General features: G+C 44.0%; 3 protein-coding genes and 1 non-coding gene across 5 annotated transcripts in view; 3 read left to right on the top strand and 1 right to left on the bottom strand.

The window, feature by feature from the left end:
• Positions 1-4,537, top strand: part of Elp1 (elongator acetyltransferase complex subunit 1) — a 56,217-nt gene extending 51,680 nt beyond the window's left edge. For both annotated transcript variants that reach the window (XM_027943006.3, XM_071600822.1), the window contains exons 36-37: positions 733-808; positions 3,909-4,537. In XM_027943006.3, coding sequence (XP_027798807.2) covers positions 733-808; positions 3,909-3,973 — 141 coding nt within the window. In that variant the 3' untranslated portion in view covers positions 3,974-4,537. The remainder of the gene's footprint in view (positions 1-732; positions 809-3,908) is intronic.
• A 3,386-nt stretch (positions 4,538-7,923) lies between these two features.
• On the bottom strand, positions 7,924-9,246 carry Actl7a (actin like 7A). Its single transcript, XM_027943055.3, has one exon. The coding sequence runs from the start codon at positions 9,244-9,246 to the stop codon at positions 7,924-7,926; it is 1,323 nt and encodes a 440-aa protein (XP_027798856.3).
• Positions 9,247-12,034: 2,788 nt separating this feature from the next.
• Positions 12,035-13,291, top strand: Actl7b (actin like 7B). Its single transcript, XM_027943040.3, has one exon. The coding sequence runs from the start codon at positions 12,035-12,037 to the stop codon at positions 13,289-13,291; it is 1,257 nt and encodes a 418-aa protein (XP_027798841.3).
• Positions 13,292-20,709: 7,418 nt separating this feature from the next.
• LOC114098824 (U7 small nuclear RNA) lies at positions 20,710-20,772 on the top strand. The gene has a single exon (XR_003583794.1). It is a non-coding gene; the product is annotated as a U7 small nuclear RNA (small nuclear RNA).
• Positions 20,773-25,615: the final 4,843 nt, after the last annotated feature.

Genomic DNA, 25,615 nt, shown 5'->3' with positions numbered 1-25,615 from the left:
GCATGGATTACTTCTAAAAATGTTCTTCTCAGGGACTGCATGGTGAGATGAGAGAGCAAACCAGAGGCTTGTTGAAGTCCTGAAACTCCTATGAAGTCTTATGCTTTAACATGGGTGTGGAGTTTGTGTTCCACTTGTGAGATACACATATTTGTATTTAATATTAAAGTGACTGTTTCCCATGACTAAGTATAAATGTTATTCTATATTATATAGTCTCTGATATTTTTCCCTTGTGTTGGGATATGGCTTGCTCATTTGGGAAAGGTCAGGTATATATCATTGTAAAGTCCTCCACCCTCCATTATTACTTTATTCTTCTAGGAGGAAGGAGATTTGAAGGTCTGAGTTGAAACTGGCAAATTAAAATCACATTGAAGCTGGGCGCATTGGCGCAAACTCATGATCCCAGCAGCTCTGGAGGCTAAGGCAAGAGGATCGTGAGTTCAAAGCCAGCCTCAGCAAAAGCAAGGCACTAAACAACTCAATGAGATCCTGCCTCTAAATAAAAATACAAAATAGGGCTGGGATTGTGGCTCAGTGGTCGAGTGCCCCAAGTTCAATCCCTGGTATCAAAAAAAAAAAATCACATAGAAAAAGAGAATTACTGTGTCAATGCAATACTAATAAAAGTGATAGGTTGTTTATTGCTATAAGAATTTGAGCCTTCAATTTTTGCAGAAATCAGAAGAATAAGTCAACCTTTGCTTACACACTCTATTTTCTATTTAGGTTCTAGGTCCCAATTCCACTGCAAATAGCATCATGGCCTCTTACCAACAGCAGAAGACACCAGTTCCTGTTCTTGGTTAGTACCTTCCCTATGAATTCTGAAAATACTGAGCAAAAGGATTAGCCATCATGAGTGCTTTGAAGGTCAGCAGTACAAAAAGAGATTGGGTATTAACTACAATTCCCCCTCCATTCTGAGACTTCATCTTTAGTAAGATTACTTTAATGCTTCTTGTGGCAAGACCTTGGTAGGGGAAAATCCAACATGATAATAAATGTTTAATTTAAAAAAAAAAAATTAGCAACACTGAAATGCTCTTGTTCATGCACCTCATAGTTACAATTTGAACAGTCTACATTTACACATATATTTGGAAGATTCTTCCAAATCATCATTTTTAGCTCTTGGCAGTTATACATTACATCTTGGGGACATTTTCTTTTCTTTTTTTTTTTAATATTTATTTTTTAGTTGTAGTTGGAAAAAATACCTTATTTTATTTATTTTTATGTGGTGCTGAGGATTGAACCCAGGGCCTTGCATTTGCTAGGCAAGCACTCTGCTGTTGAGCCAAAACCCCAGCCCCTTGGGGACAAGTTCATAATCCTTCTTTATGCATTGGATCTTTTTATCACCTTTATGAAAATATAATTCGAAGGCAAAGCTAAAGAATATTAGCATTTTATCTGCATTTCCAAATTAGTTATTATACTTAAAATGTTTTGATTGATTGTTTGGGGAGATGGTTCTCAATCAGTTTATGTATTCCTAAAAGTTACAAGCCGTAAAGGCTTTGTTTTGAAAGTTGGCTAGAAACTTTTGACAGATAAATTTGGTGCCTGAGCATTTGCTCTTCAGGTGGATCACTTAAGCATACTCTTTGAGAATTTGGTGATCCCTTTGAGAACATTTGGCAGTTTTTACTACTCTAATTTGCATTTTCTAGCATGTGACAGGCAACATCTGAGATTTTTCATTTAAATGCTACACTATAATAGCATTTTGATGGCATGTGGCCTTTGGGGCTTCAGATTCATTTGACTCTCGGGCTGGGCTCACTCTAGCCCAGTGGAGCTCATGCCGCTGCCCAGCAGCACTTGCAGCCTGGCTCCCCTTCCTCCTCGAGTTTGCAGGGCTGCTTTCGGTGGCAGCTTCAACACACACTTATTTCTGGGGTGCTGAAAATTCATTTTGGACCTGAGGCGATTTGGTAATTGTTTAGTTTGTACTCTAACCCCCAGACCCTTCCATCCCTCGCTTCTTGATGCAAAGCTGAGAATGACCTTCAGGACAGGTCCAGACACACCATTCCCTGGGGTTTTCCACATCAAAGAGCACTTCCATTTTCCAACTGACCCTTAAAGAGTCTCTAATACTTGAGGGCCCCTTATCATCTGAGTATTTGGGAACAGTGCCCTGTGGCTTGGGTAGGAAGAGGGAGGTTCTTATAATCTAAAAACAGGCCTTGATAAACTGTTTGCAAAATTAGTCCCACTCAAATATTCCTAAATTGCCCTTCCCCAGCCAGCATGGTTAAATGGATTCTCAATCCCCTGTGGGATTAGCAACTTGCTGGGTCATTTTCTGTGGTGGTGTCATGTTTCAGTGGGTGCATGGTCATGCAGGGCAGTTGCAAGTCTTGCAAATATGTAAGGTATAAAATGCATTAAACTGATATTAGAAAAGTGCTTAAATCATAGCTAGGCTGGGTTTTTTACAATTGACAGGAAGGATTGAGGTCCTTGGAAAAATTAAAAAGCCCTTAAGGTTTGTTTTTTTTTAATAATTTTTTCAGTTGTAGTTGAACACAATACCTTTATTTTTCATTTATTTATGTTTTTATGTGGTGCTGAGGATCAAACCCAAGGGCCTTGCATGTGCTAGGCGAGTGCTCTATCACTGAGCCACAGCCCCAGCCCCTTTTTTTAAATGACTCTTTTCATTCCATGAAATCCAAACATGGAAATGTGAAAGCCATCACACCTTGCTGTCATAACAGTTTGTCAGAATTTTTACTTTTCTACCAAAAAGCCAACACCTGATATTTATTCTTAGTTAAGTCTAGACTCAAATATAATTATAGTTATGTCTAATTTTTAAAATAAGATAGATTATATACAAACTTTAATCACTATTTATGAAATTTATGGATGTTGTTAACCATGAATTTATTTATATAGTCTTTTTTCACAGTTAATATATGACCAAACAAAATCTCTGGGGGGCTTTTGTTTATATAGTTCTTTTGTATAGCGGGTGGGTGGAGAGTAATAGTTGCAAGTGTAATTATAAAACTGACATGATCATTAAAGAAAATCTGCATTGTAAAGTATGTCAAAGAAAAGTAAAATGTGATGGTTTTTAATCATATGGTATGTGTGTTTATGCATGTGTTTATATATAATATGAAAATCATTATGCTTTTTAAGAAAATCTTGAGATTTTTCTCATATTGTTAAATGTTCTTTGAAAACCATTTTTAATATCTGCATACTGCATATTTGCCCATATACTGCTGAAAGTTTAATATCATCAAAATTACTGAGCAATAACATTCCTATATACATTTTTTTTTTTTTTTTTTTTTTGTATTTGCTTTCTATATATGATTCCTAGTTAGAAAGGACTCCACAGATCTAACCTGGGAGTCTTTGTTATAGGGACAGGTCTTTCCCTCTGATGGCACCCCCCCCCCCCCAATACATTTTGTTAGTTTTCTTTTTTAGCAGGGCATCTTAGTGAATCAGCATGTTCTTTACATACTACCACACTTTTGCTTTTGTTTTTTAACTCTTTAAAAACAGTGGTAAATTTTATATATAGTAAAATGTACCGATCTTGGCATATAATTTAAGTTTTAATAAATGTATATACTGCCATGCAACCACTTCCAGCCCCTCCGAGTTGAAATAATAGAAAATCTCCTACTTTGGATCACTTGGTAAGCATGCTTGAAGTTGGATGTAGTCCCTCTTCTCAGGGAAGGCCCTCCAGGTTGTTTTTTCTGATCAGGAGAGAAGAGGGTACAAGGGTAGCAGACACATTTACTAAGGCTGTGATGCTTTCTTGTCGTTGTAAAACCTAGTCACCCAGTTTGTTTTGGGAAGAGATACTGGCTCATTTCCCACCAGCAAGTGACTATAAGTCTATCACAATTTCCCTTCCTTTCTTTTAGATGCTGAGATTTTTATACCACCAAAGATGGACAGAACCCAGTGGAAACTGAGCTTGCTAGAGTGACTGACCATTAGGAAGTCCCCAGCAGAGAAGACTCCTTCCACCCTTTGTTCCTGAGGCCTGGCAGTAGAGAACTGGAAGTGTTCTGATCTGTTTAGTGTTGCCGAGAGCTGCTATAGTCACAGACCTCAGCAGACACCAAGCAATTCTATTTTTATTTCCCTTGGAGAGGATACATCTTAGTCATTAGCAAAACTTTGAGCTGTAGCCAATATATCATAGTTTCTTAAAGAATCTCTGCTATTGTACTTAGTGCTGTTTGAGAGCATTATTATTTATGGTAATCGTGAGATTAGGTATCATTTCCAGCTACAAGTCTGATTTATATAGGGACTTTGGACATGTCACACAATTGATTTGTACCTCTGTTCTTATCTGTTAATAGAGAATGATGTTTCATGGCTTCTACCTCAAAAATGTGAAGACAAGTAATGTTACTTACTTGTTTTATGTTACTGGAAGAGAGCACTATATATAAACAAAGACTAGTAGTGCTACCAGCAGTCAGATGTAGACACTTAACTGGCTTCACTTTAAAGCAAAATAAAAATCAAGTGTGTCATCTAAGTCATGTGATTGAGTTTTAATTGGGCTGTGCCTCCTATAGTTACACTGTTAGGGACTGTTTCATTGCCCATGTTTATTCTGTTAGAGAGCCAGCAATGTTAGAGCTGGAGTGCATCAGGATTTCTAAAACAGTATCACGTACCTTTGGTTTGGGTGAGTGCACGGTGTCTGGCATGTGTGACTGAAAATTATTCTTTGTTCTCTAGGTACTGCTTCCTTTAACTGAAATGTTTATCTCAAAGTCTAGGCCATTTTATTTATTTATTATTTTATGGTTTTTAACTGACCTCTGTTTTATTCAGTTTCTCAAAAGAACTTTTATTTTCTTTGGAAAAATGAAAATGTTTTCTCTTTTTGGCAAGTCTAGAAAAAGGCTGATTTATTTTGACAACAGTTTTGTGGCTAATCCTTGGGTAAAGTTTAAAAAAAAAAGTTTTTAATACCAGAACCAGACCCTTATTTCTATATATGAACTAATAGGAAATGATGCTTTTGGTTATCAGACTATAGATCTATTCCAAACTGTCATTTCAGAAGACATTCTTTACTATAGTATAATGCTAACTATAGAGTCCAGAGGTATTTACTGTATAACTTAATTTTATTGTGTATTTGAAATTTTTCATAAAATAGAAAAAGGAAAAGATATATACTTTGCTTTGGGGAAATTGACTGGGGCAGGGGCAGTACTGGGGATTGAACTCAGGGGCACTCAGCCACTGAGCCGTACAACCCCAGCCTTGTTTTATATTTTATTTAGAGACGGTCTCACTGAGTTGCTTAGCACCTCGCTTTTGTTGAGGCTGGCTTTGAACTCATGATCCTCTTGCCTCAGCCTCCTGAGCTATTGGAATCACAGTTGTGTGCCACAGGAAATCTACTTTTCAAAACTCATAATGGATTTACTATAATTACATGGTGTTGGCATAAGAGGTTTACAAGTCGCAGTTCACCTTTGAGGGGCTATATTTTGTGATTCCTCTTTAGCATGGATAAATGAACATGGTAACTTATATAGCATTTTAATATATTGTAGTGCTCTTGCTTTGAATAATAGTAAAGGACCCATGCTTTGAACTAGAAATAGAAGTGAATGTGTTTGTTGATAATAGTGTGAATTTTCTTGAATGCTCAATTTCCTTAAAATAATATAATGAAACAGCAAGAAAGAATCTGTGTGATTGCAGATTACTATCAATACTATCTCATCTGAGCAGGGTTGAATTTCTTCATCTTGAGAAGCAGCAGACAGGAGCAGACCTTCTAAGTTGAAGGCAAAGCCAAGGAAGAATGTGTGGGGAAGAAATTGAGTATATGGGGAAAGGAGAAATTTGTGTCCTTGTGGAATAAATAGGTGTAATTTCTTAGCATTGCCACAGATTTTAAAATCAGTTTCTGTGTCTGTGCGTATACACAAACATTCACACCTACAAACATATTGGGAAATTTGTCATAGCCATAACAAGAAGGTATTTTTAGAAAATAAATAAAACTGACAATTCTTGGTAATTTAAAGAGTCAGCAAGTTTGGGAAGCAAAATTAGATTTTTTTCCCCTCCTTTTGTGCCAGTCTGTAAATACTTTGGCTTCTCTGGAAGTACCATCTGCACAAGCCCTTGGGACTTTTTGAGTGTCCATCCTTGTCTTGTTATTAGTACCTAGGGTGAGAGTGGGAACCTTAGAAGCTTACTAACTACAGATGTCCACAAGATCACAGACAGCCACACCTCACATGGTGCTGCTTGGCAGTGCTAAAGGCCTGCCTTTGAGTTCTGGGTCCTGTGCTCTGTGCTTCTGTGCCCTGTGTCTGCAGTTACTCTGTTGGCTGTAAAGGACCACCAGGAACATCAACAACAGTAGGTATCCTCATGGCATAAAGGAAAGAGCAAGGGTTTGAGCTTTGGGTCCACCCAGCTTGGTGTCTTGGACACAGTTGTTTCTTCTGAGTCTTGCTGTCATCCAGCTAAACAGGACTTCTCAGCAATAATTCTAATATTGTGGGTCACAACATTCTTTGGGAGTAGGGGTAGCTATCCTGTGTGTGGTAGGATGTTTAGGTACTTCTCTGGCCTTTTCCCTAAATTAGATATCAGTAGTGCACACTCACATCCCCATTGTAACCACCAAAAATAATTTTGATATTGTCAAAATTTTCCCCCAGTTGCAAATTACTGGGCTTAGATGGCTTCAAATTGCTCTTGGATAACTCTTTAAGTACGCAGAAGATTACAGATAAGCCAAACATGGTTTGGCTTCTAGATAAAAGGTGGATATCTGCAAGGTTCTGGCTAGACATTGTGAGCCGGATTCTTGTTTTCAGGAGTTTGTTTCTGGTTTTATGTCAGCTCTGTGAGGTATTTGGTTTTATAGGTAAGCAAATAGATTCAAATAGATAGATAGCATAATAGGGATTCAAATTTTCACAGTCTAAAGCCATTGTCCTTTCTACTGTTTTTGCTACCTGCTAGTGTTTAGATTAGAATCTTAAAGGCAGGACAAGAATGTCCTTAGGGACTATCCTAAAGATTTTCCAATTTGGTGTATTCCAATTACAAACTCCCCCTGCAATAATTCTAATATTGTGGGTCACAACATTCTTTGCCAACTGAAGATCTGCTAGTTCCTTTGGGTTCCTCAGCTGGATTAGAACAACCAACGTAGAGCAACTGTCTGTCCACAAACCCACACCGTCAGCCCCAGAATTTGCAGCTTTTATCCTGATCCACCCCAAATTCCTACTATATTCTAGACTTTCATCCCTGACCTCAGTGCTCAACTGAAGGTAAGTCTTTGCCCACTTACTAAAAGGGAGTGTGTATATATACAACACTCATTTCAGAAGAGTTGGTCCCTCAGGACATGTACACATACCTTGCTGATAATATTCACTGTGGCCACTCACCACAATGGCAGGGGTTAGCTACCTTCAGCAATTTCCAAGTCTTCAGAGTTGCTGGCAAGGTATGAAATACACACTGCTGCTCTGTGGGAGATTGGACTTGTAAAGCATGCTTCCTACTGGTGTTATGGAAAGAGTTTTCCATAGCCCCTTCCAAAGCTGGCTTAAACAGTAAAGTAGCTCCAAAGTGGGGAGAACGCACCATAAGGGACACATTAATTTTAGGTCTAATTTCTCCCAAGAAAGCAAAGTGTTTAACCAGTCAACATATAATGCCTATGTCATTCATCCTTCCCCCACCCCTGCTTTTATTTTGGCAAATGCACATCTTAAGGCCAATTCTGCATCTGTGAAGTTGTCAGGAAATAGACAAGCTCTGGAGGGGAATATGAGGGGTGTTTAATGAAACAGTGATGAACATGTTGGCTCAGCTCCTGAAAGTAGGGTGGGTGCTTGCCCAGCAGAGCTGAAGTAGTGCCTCCTTAGTTCAGAAGCACCTTCTGTAGAGGAAGAAAGGCCCGTGCTCCTCATACTCGAAGCGGTGGACCCACAGTGGCTGGAAACCCTGAAGCGAAGCCAGGATCGATCCACCAGTCCATACTGCAGTGTCTCTCTCAGGCAACACATTCACCTGTGGGGTGTCGTTGGGACACATACTACTCAGCTCCTTTTGCAGACGGTTAGGGAAACCACTGAGCATGGTGCTTCCCCCACAGAGCAGGATATTCCCCATGAGGTCCCGCTTGAGGGCGATGTCACACTTGTTGAGGCAGGACACTGTCTGAGTGTGGAGGCCCAGCTGCATGGACTTGATCAGAGATGGCTTGAAGAACATCTCTGAGCAGAGGAACCTTTCCTGGCACAGGTGTATCTCCTTCCCGTCAGGCAGAGTATACTGAAGCTCATGCTCAGAAGGAGGGATTTTCTTCTCTTCGATGGGGTCCAGGGCCACAAAGCAGCATTTTGTCTTGATGTCCTCCACGATGCTCACCTGGTCCTCGGTGAAGTGCTTCCCCGAGTTGTTCATCAGGCACATCAGGTAGGCCGTCAGGTCGGAGCCTGCATAGTCTAGCCTTCCAGTGATGCTGGGCAAAGGGTAACCCTCGTATATAGGGACCACATAGGACACGCCATGGCCGACCTCCACCACCAGGCCAGAGGTCCTTCCGTAGGAGTACATGGACAGGCGGGACTGGTAGGCAATGTGCATGGCTGGTGTGTTGAAGAATTCAAACAGCATCTCGGCATACTTCTCTCTGTTGGTGTGTGGGCTCAAGGGTGGATCTGACACCAAGACTGCGTGCTCCTCCGGCATGATCTTCATCTCCTGTCGGAAGAGATACTCCCAGATATCCTGCACTGTGTCCCAGTCCACGATGATGCCGTGCCGCAGAGGGTTAACCAGCTTGAGACGAACATCTGATTGGAGGAGCTCCCGCCCGACAAAGGTCTCCTTGCGATTATCCCCAGTCTTGGCGGTCTCCATGTAGGGCTTGCCCACTGTCGTGGAGATCTTGTGGGTGGGCTTTGGAAGTCCAGCAAAGCCACATTTACAGTAGCCAGTGCCAAGGTCCACGACCACTGCTTTGGTCACCTCTACCTTGGGCCTCTGTTTGGGTGCCGTGGACTTCACAGGTTCTTCTGGCTCTGCACTGTTACGGCCAACCCACACTGCCTGCTTCGCTGGGCCTTCCTTTAAGGATGCAGTCTGTAAGACCTGAGTCTGCACGGAGACCTGGTCCCCTGCTTTCTTGGCAGGCCTGTCCCCTATGTTTGCTGCCTGAGGAACCCACACACTGTCAAGAGCCATACTGCTCTTGAGAAAGCCCCTCACTCCCACTGGGTTCAAGGCCTGAGAGGCTTAAATCAGAGGACCACATAGCAATGTTCCCAATGATGACATTGGTGATTGTGACATCATCCAGTGATCCAGGGTTTTCTAGGTACTAGGGACCTTTGTCGCATGTTAGAGCGCCTTTGGAGAATTGTTTTTGAAATGATTCACCTTCTAGATTTTGTAATGAACTGATGGTTCATTTCGATGAATGTTTATTGAGTGACTGCACTGGGCAAGGCATCTGGGAATACAGCAATGGGGAAAAAAAAAGAAAAACCTGCCTTTGTAGGGCTTCTGTTCTTGTAGGTGGGGGTTGGAGGGAGACAGACAATAAAGGTTATGTATTAAACAAAATGCTATTTGTTAAACAAAACAAATACATATTAGAAAGTGTTCAGAGCAAAAGAGATAGCACAGAAGGGGGTGGCAAGGCTATTGTGACCTGGGCGGGTCCCTGAGATGGTGGCAGTTGTGCAAAGATCTGAGGGAGGTGAGAGAGAGCCACAGGGTAAAGAGGACTGAGGCAGTCATGTGGCTAATGAGGTGGGGCAGGGGCCATCAGAACACAGCCAGGTCCAGCCTGCAGATTTGGTTGTCTGAAAGTTTTTTATTGTAGATAAACACAGTACCTTTTTTTAAAAAAAAGATATATTTTTTAGTTGGACACAATACCTTTATTTAGCGCTAGGTGAGCGAGCTATTGCTGAGCCACAAGCCCAGCCCCACAGTACCTTTTATTTATTTGTTTATGTGGTGCTGAGAATTGAAACCAGTTGCTCACACGCGTTGGGTAAGTGCTCTGTCACTGAGCCACGACCCCAGCCCCTCTGGAAGTCTTTATTGGACACAGCTGCATTGGTTTTCCAACCCAATAGCAGAGCTGAGTCACTGCGGCAAAGGCTGCATGACCCAAAAGGTTGAATGAAAAATCAATGTCAACTATCTGTCCCTCCCCTGCAGACCAGTGCTGCCTGTAGAGGGAGGCGGGAAGGAGCCAGTGGGAGGGGAGAAGAAAGTGGGTGGCGGAAGGTGACCAGCTCCTGTGAGCCTCATAAGCCATCACAAGGATTTTGGCCCTGACCAGGCGAGATTAGAAAGCACTAGACAATTGTGAGGAGAGGACTGATGCTATCTGAGGTTCATTTTAGCTGGAGCCTTTGTTGCTGTGGTGACTGCCAAGCTCTTCTGTCTCACTTCGGACCCTGAGGTTGACACTTAGGACAATCTTAAGAGGAGTTCTTTGGACATAATATTTGTCACCTTCTCCTTTATCAGGGTCATGGGGTCAGCAGGGAAATTGGACTCTCCAGAGTCCCATTAATGAGAAATGGAGGCGTAAAGGTGCGTGGGTGACCAAGGTATCCAGCCGGGGAGGCCAAGGTCTCCTGCTCCAGCTGCCTCCCTGGGGTGCGCTGAGACCTAACGAGGTCTCAGGCTGCTCAGACACCGTCTGACAGGCACTCTCTGAAGCTGGGCGTGTTGTTGCGGAGGCTGCCACTGTCAGGCACCCAGAATCCAGTCTTCTGCTTACCTTGAACCTCACACCCAGCCCTGTGCTCTTTAAGGGGGCAGCCGCTACAATGATGGGCTTTCCCTGTAAGGAGGTTGTGGGGTGCTCTTGGCCTTGTGAGGACAGGCTTACGGGCTCTGTAACTGTCTGACGGGGACAGCCAAACAGGAGGAAAACACTCTCGGACCCTCAAGATTTCTAAGGAGGCTCGGTGGGTAGGAGTTGGATGAACTTGGGTTAGAGTGCAGTGTGCTCTTAGGTTAATCATTTGGATTCTGAACCTCTGTACTCAGCTCTGCCTCCTCCCAGGATTCTGCAACATAACAAGTACCTGGTACAGGGCAATGATATCAACCCAACTATTGCAATATCACGTGCATGTACAAATATTTAACGACAAATTCCACTTTTATGTATGATTCTACTATACCAATAAAATATGGAAAATATAAGCATAACAATAACAAAAGTACCTGGTACAGTGCCTGACTTACTGTAGGAGATAAAATATTTATCAATCTCAGCAGAGGGTCCTCAATGAACAGGGGGTTAGGTTTGGAGTTATTAGGGGAGGGAGCATCTGCTTCATGAAAGAAGGTTCGGTTCATACGAAATTGCTAGAGAGTTTTAAATTAAAGAGACAGACTCTCATTACCTTTAATATCAGCTCCTAGACGGCTTCTAGCTCCAGCCTCCAGCCACCTAATGCGGTGGCGAGGTTTACAAAAGAGACTAGCAAGAGAGAGAGGGCACGCCAGGGAGTGAGCTTTTATTGGGGAACAAAAAATTCCAGGGAAAATCCCATCCAATGAAGGTTAAGGCGGGCAGCATCCCAAGGTCAAGGATGACGATTGGGTCTCCAGGTCAGTGGCCAGGCACGCCTCTGCATGGACAAGCCCTCGGGACTGGGAAAGGGTGGGGAAGACTCAGACACAGCTGTGTTTAAGCGCCCCTCACCAGCCAGGGAGGTAACTCAAATCACATGCGGGGATGGCCTCCCACAGGAGCAGAAATCTGAGGCCCTACTGTGCTTGGATTACTAAAACTGCTGGCCACCTGCTCCCGCCTGGAGCAAACTAAAGTTAGAAGGATAGGGGTGGCAGGTGACAAGACCAGGCCCCCCCTTAAGAGTGCCTGAATGGACAGCTCCAGTGACATCACAATCCTAACTGGTTGCCAAGACACTACTGGAGGTGGACTCTCATTTCTCCCTAGGGAGCTCTAGGATGTGGATGTGAGAAAGGAAGGCAGATGGCGACAAAGAACAACCCCAGCCCCATGCCCATGGGCACCGCCCAGGGGGACCCGGGAGAGGCAGGAGCCCTGCCAGGTCCTGATGCCAGCATTCGGGACTCAGGTTCCACTGCTCAGCTGAAGATGAAGCCCAAGAAGGTGCGCCAGATCAAGGCACTCATCATTGACCTGGGCTCCCAGTACTGTAAGTGTGGCTATGCTGGAGAGCCGAGGCCCACTTACTTCATCTCCTCTACTGTGGGCAAGCGCAGTCCCGAGGCAGCTGCTGACGCAGGTGACACCCGCAAGGAGACCTATGTAGGCCATGAGCTGCTCAACATGGAGGCACCCCTGAAGCTGGTTAACCCACTCAAGCATGGCATCGTGGTGGACTGGGACTGCGTCCAGAGCATCTGGGAGTACATCTTCCACACGGCCATGAAGATCCTCCCCGAGGAGCACGCCGTGCTGGTCTCCGACCCTCCGCTCAGCCCCAGCAGCAACCGGGAGAAGTACGCCGAGCTCATGTTCGAGACCTTTGGCATCCCTGCCATGCATGTGACATCCCAGGCACTGCTGTCCATCTACTCCTACGGCAAGACCTCGGGGCTGGTGGTGGAGAGCGGGCACGGGGTCTCGCATGTGGTGCCCATCTCCGAGGGCGACTTGCTGCCTGGCCTGACCAGCTGCGTCGACTTTGCAGGCAGCGACCTCACCAACTACCTGATGCAGCTGCTCAACGAGTCTGGCCACAAGTTCACCGACGACCACCTGCACATCATAGAGCACATCAAGAAGAAGTGCTGCTACGCGGCTCTGCTGCCGGATCAGGAGCTCAGCCTGGGCCTGAACGAGGTGCGGGTGGACTACGAGCTGCCCGACGGCAAGGTCATCACCATCAGCCAGGAGCGCTTCCGCTGTGCCGAGATGCTCTTCAAGCCCTCCCTGATGGGCAGCCACGAGCCAGGCCTCCCTGCGCTCACAGCCACCTGCCTGGGCCGCTGCCAGGACACTGGCTTCAAGGAGGAGATGGCCGCCAACGTGCTGCTGTGTGGCGGCTGCACCATGCTAGATGGCTTCCCGGAGCGCTTCCAGAAGGAGCTGAGCCTCCTGTGCCCTGGGGACAGCCCCACAGTGGCTGCTTCTCCTGAGAGGAAGACTTCCGTGTGGACCGGCGGCTCCATCCTGGCCTCCCTGCAGGCCTTCCAACAGCTCTGGGTCAGCAAGGAAGAGTTCGAGGAGCGGGGCGGCGCAGCCATCTACAGCAAGTGCTGAGGGGCGGGTCCCCAGGCCACTATACAGTTACAGAATTTCACATAAAATTTTAACTTGCGATGGTTCTTGTCTGGTCTGAATTTCTTGGTCTAATCTGATAATAGAAGGTGTGGGGAGCTGGGCTTAGAAGTGATCTGCACCTTTGGTGCTGGGTGATGGGAGTGGGAAGTGGGGGCCAATCTGGTTGCCCCTCCCTTTTCCTTTCTCCTCAGTAGGTGATATCAGCTCATAGCTTAGAGTGTGGTGTGCTACTCCATTAAATCCTCCAGGTTCAAACCGGATTCAACAGACTCCGCATTGCTTACTCAACCATCAGCCAAGAGGGAAATAGCTTTTGCTAAGGGACTAGCCCACGAGGGTGATTGGCAACTGGAGGAGACTTAGTCTTAATGTTCCTGGACCCAGTGCCAGGGCTGTGAGCTTGGGAAAGAACCAGAACCTAAGCCATGCTCACTAGACCTTCTTTATTACCCAAGGTCCATCTTCTGGCCTGAAGTTTGAGTATCCAGCTCTGGCCAGACTTCAGTGCTAAGAACAGAACCTTCCTGTAGGGGGATGTTGCAGGTTGGAAGCCTGAAGGTAGACATTTTATTTGGCTGGCACAGTGTATAAATTTTCCTCTTAAATGTGAATTCTTTAGTGGGACCCTCATTCTCTACGCTGCCGAGGTCCCTACTGAATGATGTCTTCATACACCTGGCTTCTTCAACATAACTTTTACTTAACTAGCATTAGTTTCTGTTTTTTTGCAACCCAATAGTGATCATAAATGACGAATACTGATTATAAAAACCAAATGAGGTGCAGAGAGGGGAAAGTGATATGCCCCAGTAAACAGGTGCTGCATGTGAACCCACTGCCACAGGCTGGTCTTGAAGATCTCCCCAAACCATGTCTATGTCTATGTCTATCCCCTCCCCACCCCTCTCTCACCTTTCCCACCCCCTCAGCAGCTTCCGCTGTGTCTGGTCACAGCTTCTGTCCTCTTCCTGCTTGGTCATCTCTGAAAACATTCCTGTGTGGCAGAGACGTAGAGCACCAAGCAAATCAACCCTTGACGTGAACTTAAGCTAGCCACAGGCATGACAGGAGGTTTAATTTGGGGGTGGGTCAGTGACCCAATGAATGTGCATTTCGTCTCTCCTAAGATGCCAGTAAAGTGATGATAGAGGAAATAAATGTGTAGTCCTACTACAGATGAAGAGGACAGTGGAGATTTCCACCAGATTCTGGAAGGAGAGTAGATTCAGGAAAGAACAAGGCAGAAAGGCTGCAGCCTGAACTGTGCAGGGTGCTTCCTGTTGTGCAGAATGGGCAGAGGTTTGGGACTTGGAAATGCCCAGTGGGGAGGGACGTGGGGGTGAAAACAGGATGGGGGAGGGCTGTAGCGCGCTCTATTTGGAAGCACAGCCCCCCTCCCACACCCCAGGGTACCAGTTGGTATGTGTCCGTTTCTCAGGAAGATGGTTGAAGTCTCTCAAGGTGGTGCTAGTTCAGGGAAGAGGAAGAGGGCGTGTGTGAAGAGCTGATCATGAACCCTGCCTGGCCCTCACACCCCTTCTCCAACCTGCGAGTGCATTTTAGGTCTCTTGACATTCCTGAGGTGATGTCTCCACTTTCTCCTTATCACTTCCCAACAACTCCCATTCTTATATGGGTACCAGATGTGGCCCAGGGGTGACCTCCCCTCAGCTCCAAGGGCAGGCAGGGCATGCAATGTAGGCCAAGCCAGTCAGGCCAAGCCACCTCCCTGGCCTTAATGTCTGATTCCAGAGTGAATGTTTAACTCAGTCCTGCCATGGAGTGGGACACGTGCTCTCTGGGAGGTTGATGTGAGCTGGGGGCTGTGTCCCAGAACTCTGGGCCAACATTTAATCCCAAAAGGATGTCAGCTTGACGCTGACCCACCAAGGAACCTGGGGCCTTGCACATGCTAGGCAAGGGCTCTACCACTGAGCTACACCCCAAACCCCCCTAAGAGCAATCTTGATAATAAACATTGAGCAGGGAGAGATCAGACTCTCTAGAAAGGCAAAGAGGATGAGTGGCCTCTCACACCATCCAAGTAGTAGGACGTCACCACTCGAGGTCACTCCAACACTTGCTTACGTCTCTGGAAACCTCAGGCAAGATGTCCCTCCTTTGCTAAAACACTGGCATTCTTAACCTGGAAATCTCAGGGCAAGTTCAGAATCATCTAGGGAGCTAGTTCCTAAAAAAACAAAACAAAAAAAACAGAACCCAAACCCTTATGGATCTTCCTCCCTAGACTGCAGTTCAGTAGGTCTAGAGAGGAAACTAGGAACCTGTACTGGAAAAGTTCCTCAGATAATTCTAAAAAGACACTCCTATTAAACAAATCACTCAGAAACGGGCATGGCATGTGCTCAGCACAGTGTGAATGTTTAGAAGTAAACAAGGAACTGTGATGTGTGGGACAAACCAAAGGTACCAGGAGATGCTACTCCTTGGTTTTGGGTCATCTTTTGCCACCTGTCCAAGCTCCATTCATTGCGCGAAGTGCTACTCAACTCTGCTCCCTTGGAACATGCTTCCCCATATGCTCAGGCAAGAGGCTTCCTCCTCGCGTCCCTTGACACTGCTGTGACCATGGGTGTGTCTGCCTTGGCTTCTGTCATCTGCTTACCTCCACAGAAAGGACAGAGACCATGTCTGGCCATCTCTGCATCGCAGGTGCAGGCTGGCTCCTGGCAGGGGTCTGGGGGAACTCACCTTGAATTTATTGCTTTGAGGCACCAATTTGTATTTGCTAGTCCTCGGCTTTTTATTGCTCATTCTTCTCAGAACTTCTCAGGATCCTGAGGGTATCAGCTCTCAACCCTTCAATTCTGGCTGCATGTTAGAATCACCTGGGGAGCTTTTTAAGAAATCTCAGTGCTCATGCTTCCCCTGAATTAAATCAGAATGTCTGGGGTGGAGTAAAAGCATGGGTGTGATTTAAAGGGCCCCCAAGTAATTCTCCCCAGCGCCCTGTTGAGAACCACTGCTGTAGGGAAGCCTCGGGGCCTGGGCTTTCATTTTCACAGCCAGAAACACCAGCTGATCAGGCAGCTCTCAGCCTAGGAAAGTGTTATTTTCCTGAGATGCCAATCCTTTAGCATTCCACAGGCTTTTGAAAGAGTTTCCTTCCTCTTGGTTTCTGCATTTATAGAAATATGTAAAATAACAACTAGGAACCAAATAAGTCATAGCAAAATAAATAGAGTCTGGGAGTCAGGCAGGAAAGCAGTGCTTTAGGGATCTCCCTTGAGCAATTGCAGATTGCAGAGAAATTGAGAGCAAAGAAGAAAAAAAAAATGTTGGCAGTACCTGTTCGTCTCTATCCAAATACCAGTGGGAAAAAACATGCCCAGTTTCCCTGCCAGAACCGTGGTTTCAATGGGGAACCTTGTAGGAGAAACTGATCTTGCACCCCACTCTCCCATTCATAGGAGTAGGTGCCATGCTCAGATTCCCCCCAGTGAGGTAGCATCAGTGGGTCCAGTGATGAGCTAAACCTTCATCCCCACCCAGCGCCCATGAGATGGAACAAGGTAATGAGAGGTAAGGCTAGTTGGCACTCAGCTTCTGCCATACCCCGCCCCCATCCTCTGCTGATGGTGGGGCCCACTAAGGTCCTGATCTTATACCCTCCCACTTGGAGAGAATGAAACACTGGGAGTCAGTGACTGGCTTTTGCTGAGAAAGTATCAGCAGAGTTGTGAGGGAAGCTGAACTTTCACCCAACACATTTGTAACAAGGTAGTGTGAGTCAGCACCCCACCTTTGCATTGGAGGTATTAGTGAGGCACAGTAGCAAGCTGGGCTTCCCTGACCATCTGGCCATTGAGCTGTACCTCAGTGAAGGGGGAGGAGGTATCCAATGAGAAAACTATTAAGTAGGATTCAGAATGTCATGCAAAATGTCCAAGATTCAATCCAATGGTATTCATTCTATAGTAAAGAAATTGGCCTTGCCCAAGGGTATGTCTGGCCTTTGCCCTCAGTATCTGAGAGGCAATCTATATCATACCCCATAGAAATGCCTTTGTTTAGGGTAGAAGTGGCCACACTGGATCTTAGGCTAAGGGTGACCACACCCAGTAATCTTAGGTGATGGCCAACTATGCCAGATGGACCAACAATGTAATTTAGGGTAGGAGCTTTCAGTCACACCGTGGCAGTTGACCTCGAGGCTGAGATCAACCATGTGGTCTGTGTAATGAAGCCCCAGTAAAAACCCTGAACACTAAGACTTGGGAAAATTTGCTTTACTGGCAACACTCTGTATGCATCATCACATGCTGATGCCAGGACAACAATGTTCCCTGACTCCAGACAGGGAGGATGGTGGACCATGACCATAAGAGCTTTCAGTGAGTTCTGGGAATCCTTCAAGGGAATCATTGTTCTGGGTGTCAGAAGTTGCCGCAGTCTGGCTGGGCACAAAATAACCGAGCCACCACACAATCTTGTAGATTCAAACAGCAAGTCTTTATTCCCGAACTGTCACCGGCACTCTACACGCACGTTCTGGGGAAAATCCTTTTTACCTCCACCGGGCTCTGCATCCCAAATACTCTCTGAATCCCGCGAGAACTCAACGGGAACTCAAGTAGCGGGCGGGCGCCTGAGGCAGCAGGATACGCCCTATTCCCAGCAGGATACACCCTAAACCTGGACCCACCTAATCCAGCAGGATCCTCCCCAAACCCGGATCCACCCTGGTCCTTGAGCAGGGTCACCTTTCAACCAAAACTCTCAAACATTCATGCAATGTCACTGCAAATGACCTGGGTCCAAGGCAAGCCCATTTCCACAATGGAGAGTCCTCCCTCTAAGCAACATTGGGTAGACTGACAAGGAAATTGCCATGCATCATTCCTACTTAGCTACGGCTCTCAGCAAGAAGTAGGGTGGCTTGGGGGCTGTGCTGTCTACTTCTCATACTTGTCATAGCAAGAACCAGGAAAGCTGCAACGAGCATGAGAAAAGACAGTGAGTAGGTTCCAACAGTGAGATGAGCAAGGAGTGGGATCTGACCAGGATTTTAAAATAGCATCATATAGTTATTTATAATCAATTACAAATTATCTTGGAACACATGAAAGCATAGAAAATAATCTTGGGAAAAAATAGGAGCTATAAAAATAAAGATGGAAATTATAGAACTACAAGATTTTAAAATTCATCGAATGGGTGAACTTGAAGGCAAATCAATATAATTTACCTAATAGGAATAAAATGGAGGGAAAATAGATTTAAAAAGTAAATCAAGTTCCATAGACCTGTGAGATAATAACAACAATAACATCAGCAAACAAATAAAAGTAACATTCATATCATGAGAGTTCCAAAAGGAGAGGAGAGAGGAAAAGAGTGGAACAAAAAGAGCGTTCAAAGAGATAATGACCAGAACTCTCCAAATGTGGCAAAAGACAAAGACTAAAGAAATTAGCAAACTGAAAATAGGGTTAACCCAAATAATTCCATATCAGGATACATTAGAATTAAACTTCTGACAACTAAAGAGAAAATCTTGAAAGCAGAGAGAGATTATGATTTACTTATAAGGGGACAGTAATTTGAATAACAGTAGACTTCTCATCTGAAACCATGGAGGCTAGAAAGAAGTGGATCAACATTTTTCAAGTACTGAAAGTAAAGAACTGTCAACTATAAACCCTATGTCCAGAAACCGTATCCTTCAGGAATGATGGAGAGGTAAAGGCATCTAAAGATGAAGGAAGATTGAGCTATTTGGTTTTTTTTTTTGTTTGTTTGCTTTGTTTTTTGCTAGCAAACCTATCCTTAAAAGAAGTTCTGTAAATAGACAGGAAATGAAAACAGATAAAGATTTGAAACTTCAGAAAGGATTTGTATCCAAATTACATAAAAAAATACTTAAAACTCAATCAATAGTATGGAGACAACCCAATTTAAAAATGGGCAAAAAATCTGGACACTTCACCAAAGAAGACATAGAGAGAGCAAATAAATATATGAAAAGATTGTCAACATCATATATTAAAGATGCAAAATGGCACAGCTGCCTTAAATGAGAGCTTAGCAGTTGCTTACCATGCTGAACATGTTCTTGGCTTGGGATCCAACCATTGTATAGCCAACTCAGTTGAGAACTGTGTCTCCTCAAAACCCTGCACACATAATCTATTCATAATTATCAAACACTGGATGACATTGCAATATCCTTTGGTCAGTGAATGGATAAACAAACTGTGGTATATCCAAACAATGGAATTTTGTTTGCCCACAAAGAAAACGTACCACACTGCCAAATGACGTGGAAGAAACTTAAATACATTGTGCTAAGGGAAAGAAGCCCACCTGAAAAGTGACATCATATATTATTCTAGCCATGTGATATTCTGGAAGAGATAAAACTATACAGACAGTAAAAAAATCAGTGGATGCTAGGGGAGAGGGTGGAGGGATGAAGGGGTGATGCCAAGGAGACTTCTAGGTGGTAAAACTGTCCAGTATGGACCTGTAATGGTGGTGGATACCTGACAGCATGTACCTGTCAAAACCCACAGAAGTGTATCACACAGAGTGAACCTAAATGTGAAGCGTGGACTCTGATTCATACTAATGTGTCAGTATTGGTTCATTAATTATAACAAAGGTACCCTGGAAGGCAAGAATTAATGTGAGTTTGTGTGTGTGTGTGTGTGGGTGTGCGTGTGCACATGTGTGTGGTGGGGTGCTTTATGGGAACCCTACTGTCTGCTCCATTTTTCTGTAAATCTAAAACCCTTCAAAGGAAAATTTTTTAAAATGAAATTTAGAAAAAGACACTTTACAGAGTGTGATAAAAATATTTGCAAACCGTGTTTTGCGTGAAGTACTAGTATTTTGAAATTTCAAAAAACCCTCAAAGTCAAATAGTTTTTTAAAATCCAATTAAAACTGGACATAATACGTAACAGCACCCCAAAGGATGCACAGTTGGCAGATGAGCACAGGAAAGACATAGTCCACCTCAGTAACCAAGAGGGAAGGCCATTAAACACAGATTGATCACTGTGTATCTGTGCGTGTGTGCGTGCGTGCGCGGGGGGTGACTACTCTAGCAGTGGGCAGGACAAGGAGAAACCAGAATACCCTGCATTGCTGCTGGAATATGACAGGTCCAGCTGCTGCAGGAAGTTCTTCAGCAGTTTCTTGAGAAACTGAATGTGCAGCTGCCATGCGCTCCAGCAGTGGCCGTAGGGTGTTTGTCCCTGAGAAATGAAAGTCTGTCTTCACACAACCCCCCGCCCCCACAGATGTCCAGAACAGCTTAGCTTCATTCATTATAGCTAGAAACAGAGCACAACTCATGCCTTTGGGTGGGTGAATGGTTAAACTGTAGTGTATCCATACAAGGGAGTACTATCTGGCCGTAAAAAATAACCTAGTGGGGCAGCTCTTTCAGGAATTTGTTTAGCAGGTTTTTCAGTTCTTTCTGGAAGACCCCCCAAGGTGGTGGGAGAATTAACTACAGGTGGCTGCAACCTGGAATTATGCTGAGAAGAAAAAGTCGATCCCAAAGATCACAGATGTGATTCCATTTAGCATTTTCTCTCTCCTCTCTCTCTCTCTCTCTCTCTCTCTCTCTCTCTCTCTTATTTCTTAATGGTCATGTTTTTGGCTCCAAAAACTTTTTCATGTTGACATGGTCATCTTTAAGAAGTTATTTTTTTTCTTTTTTTGACAACTTTAATGTCCACTAGGAACATGATCTAGACTTTGTGTCATTCACAGAACATCCTTAGAGTTTGGTGCTGTTCAGCTCATTGCATGAACTCAAATGTTTTTTTCTTTTATTTATTCTAATTTGTTATACATGACATCAGAATGCAATTCAGTTCACATTACACATATAGAGCACAATTTTTCACCTCTCTGGTTGTACACAAAGTATAGTCACCCCATTTGTGTCTTCATACATGTACTTAGGTTAATGATGTCTATCTCATTCCACTGTCTTTCTTAACCCCATGCCCCCTTCTCCTCCTTCCACTTTGCCCTATCTAAAGTTCGTCTGTTCCTCCCATGCTCCCCCCACATCCCCATTATGAATCAGCATCCTGAGAAAACATTTGACATTTGGTTTTTTGAGATTGGCTTTCTTCACTTAGCATTATATTCTCCAACTCCATCCATTTACCTGCCAATGCCATGATTTTATTCTCTTTTAATGCTGAGTAATATTCCATTGTGTGTATATACCACAGTTTCTTTATCCATTCATTGACTGAGGGACATCTAGGTTGGTTCCACAATTTAGCTATTGTGAATTGTGTTGCTATAAACATTGATGTGGCTGTGTCCCTGTAGTAAGTTGTTTTTAAGTCCTTTGGATATAAACAGAGGAATTGGATAGCTGGGTCAAATGGTGGTTCCACTTAGCATTTTCTAAAAGCAAAATTATAGAACAGGTTAGTAGTTACCAGGGATTAGGGATGGGGGAAGTGAGTGCACCCCCTTTATAGTGGTGACTGTATGAAAGTGAATATCCTGGTTGTGATACTATACTACTGTTTTGCAAAAGTTACCATTTGGGGAGGGGGACTGGGTAAATGGTACACAGGATCTCTCTATATTAATTTATAAAACTGTATGTGAATCTGCAATTATCTCACAATAATAAATTTTATTTTAAAAACTTAAAGGGCTGGACACAGTGGTGTACACCTGTAATCCCAGATGCTTGGGAGGCTGAGGCAGGAGGATCACAAGTTCAAAGCCAGCCTCAGCAACTTAACAAGGCCGTAAGCAACTCAGTGAGACCCTGTAAATAAAATATATTTTTTTAAAAGGGCTGGGGATATGGCTCAATGGTTGAGCAGCCCTGGGTAATAAATCTTAATGCATAAGCCACACCTTAGACCAGTTAAATAAACATCTTGGAGGTTGGATTAGGTATTAGTATTTAAAGCTTCCAGATGGTTCTAAATGTAGCCAAGTTTGAGAACCAACACCTTAGCTAACTGTAAAGCATGGGCAGTCAACATACAAAGCTTTGGGGTCATACAGATAGCTCTCACAAAAGCAGTGAGGTATGGAGTGATCCACCTAACCCCAACTTTTTGTATATTGGTGACTACCTATCCCCACTTACTGGCTTTGTTTTGAAGATAAGAAGACAATGCAGGTAAGTGTTACATACATTGTCAAGTGTAACATAAATGTTCTGATCAATGTGCAATGTATACCTACATACATTTATGTTTTTTTTTTTTTTATTGATACTGGGGATTGACACCAGGGATGCTTTACCCCTGAGCTACCTGCTAGCTTTATATGTATATTTTTAATCTTGAGAGAGGGTTTTGCTAAATTGCTGAGGCTGACCTTGAACTTGTAATCCTCCTGCCACAGCCTCCTGAGTCACTGGGATTACAGGTCTGCACCATAACACTCAACATGCGTTTTTAAATATGTCCGGAATATCTACTGGATGCAGAAATTTTCATTCTTATTATCTCATTTGACTGCATCAACAAACCAGCAATGTAGGAATTTTGAACTTAGAGAGGAGCCTGAAACAAACAGAATAACACTTCTGACCTTAGGAATATAAATAGATCTGCTCCAGCAGAAGTCTACCAGATATGGGTTTGCCCAACAAAGGTAGCTGACAAAGTAATTTAGGTTTAAAAGTAAGCCCCTATCTTCCCTTTCGCTTCTAGGAAACATAAATAAAATTCCTGTAAGGGCAATTTTGGTTGAATTATCTGGGTAATAGTCTGAATTCTTCACTTTGCTGATAGAGGTGAAGCTAAGTGCAGGAGAGAAAAAAATGGCTATTAAAATAAGAGAGCACCTGGCTTCCAAACGATTCACGCCCAGCAAGAAGCCAGAAGGGAGAGGCCACCTGGGATAAGAATGAGCTAAGGCTTGTGTCATCTCAGCAGCAAATATTAAGTCCCACTTAGTGCCTATGTTTCATTACAAAGGTAGTTAAAAACACATTCAAATGGAAAGGCCGAGTCTGGCATCAGATTTTCATGAAAGGAAAAGAATGCCAACCGTAAAAGACAAGGGCTGTCACCTTTTCATGTGTTTCTGTTAAAAAACTAAATTAAATGATTGCAACATTTGTAAAATTGAAGTCCAGAGGGATCACCATTTCAAAGTACATCAGAGAACCAAGGGATTTATGTTTAGAATCTAATGTATGTATTAGGAGTATCTGGATAACTAGTATGCTTTTTGGATTGTTAAGATAATTACTTGATTGACCAACTGTGTGTGTGTAAGGAGAGACTTAGTAATTCAAGGTCTTCGGCTTCCCAAGTGGATGTGGAACAGGGATCAGCTTCAATGCTGTCTACCCAGCAATATTTCTTTAACAATCTTCCAATAATTGGGAACTTTGCATGGACTAGCCACCGTCTTTCCACCTCTAAAGGACATTTTTTTTTTTTACGCAGTTTAATCTCTGTTTGGGTTCTGGCTCAATGAATTGGAGACAACTCACCAAATGCACCTTCAGGGGTTGGGGAAGAAATAACGAAAAAGAGAGTAGGATATTTTTATGGTCCCTTCCCTTTTTTTCTTTCTTCTTCCCCCTTCCCCCTTCCCCCCCCTCTTCCCTCCCTCCCTCCCTCCTTCCTTCCTTCCTTCCTTCCTTCCTTCCTTCCTTCCTTCCTTCCTTCCTTCCTTCCTTCCTTCCTTCCTTCCTTCCTTCCTTCCTTCCTTCCTTCCTTCCTTCCGCAAGAAGGAGCCTTTCCCCTGGCCCAGATCTTGAGAAATGGCTAGATTCAGTCCCAACTTAAGGATGCCTATGCCTTGAAGAAGTTACACATGGTATTCACCATCCTTGGTCTTATTTTCCTATACTGGGGAGCTGGTACATATAGAAAACCATTTGGCAATCTTCGGTGAGCTTCCTGGCATGGCAGTAGGTTCCTGAGGGTTGGGGTTTCTGCAGGGGCACCTATCAGGGCACTATCCAGGCAGTGTCTGCTCCGGTCTCCAATGCACACCGCTGTCTATCAGGGGACCCCTGACTCGTCTCACCTCAATTCCTGCTCTCCACCTTATCTGAACCTTCACTTCACCCTTGTTCTTAGATTGCCAACTGCTATGCTGTTCCTTAGTGAACAATTAGTAGACTTCAATATTTAAATCTACTGAAAAATTGAATTAGGTACAGGTTGTATATTTCCCTATCATTAAATTAGAATTGCTAATACTAGTAATAGCAGTATTTTTTTTTCCTGTTAGAAAGCACAGTTACACCTCCCTTGTGGCAATTAATCCTCACAGGTGGCCTAGAAGTAAAACTGGGTAAGAAAGTTTTCAGGTAAGAAAACTGAACCTCAGAGATGTGTTGAATTTAGTTACTGTGCACACAGCACTGTGCCTGGCACACTGGGAGGACTGGGGACATGCTGGTGCCCCCTACCCCCAGGAAGGATGAAGGCTGGTAAGTCAGGTAAAAGGAACCTCAGAATACCTGACTTCTGTTCAATGCAGTGAGCTGAGTTCAATAGAATTTTCAATAAAGTATTGTTCAGTATGGCTGGAAGGCACATACAGGCTCTAGAAAGTGGGGTGGATGGGGGACATGGTGCAGGGGTGGAAGGCTGGGAGGCTTCAGGATGGAGGCAAGGAGAACCAAGGATGTGGGTGAAATTGACAAAAGAAGCCGGGTGCAGTGGCGCACGCCTGTAATCCCAGTGGCTCTAGAGGCTAAGGCAGGAGGATTGAGAGTTCAATGGCGAGGCGCTAAGCAACTCAGTGAGATCCTGTCTCTAAATAAAATACACAAAAGGGCTGGGGATGTGACTCAGTGGTCGAGTGCCCCTGAGTTCAATCCCTGGTATATAAAAAAAAAATTGACCAAAGACTGAAGGAGGGGCGAGGAAGCTGCTAAGGCCATCATCCTGATGATGTTCTACTTGCAACTCAGATGTTCTTAATAGTTAATTATATTCACACTCAGTAAGGCAATCCCATAAATACCAGGGAGACTGTGGAATTTCTCAAAAGCTACAGACTTGCATAAATGCCTGTGTGGGCAAGGGCTACTCCTGAAGGCAGGCCCGGAGGAACCAAGAGACTGAGGTAGGAGAAAAGCTCACTTTTGCTATGTATCTTTTAATTGCTTTTGTTTTTATCCTAAATATGTATGACGGATTCGAATGAAATTTTATAGAAAATTTAGAAACTGGAAAATTTGGTAAATTGGTGTAAGAGCCTGCAAAAGGTGGCCCTCACTTGCAATTCACTCGGTAGTCACTCTGGAATGTTTTGTGGACATCTATGGGTTTGGTAATTTTCACTCCTGAACACAAGAAACTAGCTAGG

This window comes from Marmota flaviventris, chromosome 13, assembly GCF_047511675.1.
Source record: "Marmota flaviventris isolate mMarFla1 chromosome 13, mMarFla1.hap1, whole genome shotgun sequence".
NCBI lineage: Eukaryota > Metazoa > Chordata > Mammalia > Rodentia > Sciuridae > Marmota > Marmota flaviventris.
The sequence above is the reverse complement of the archived record's forward strand: the minus strand, read 5'-3'. Positions and strand labels throughout refer to the sequence as shown.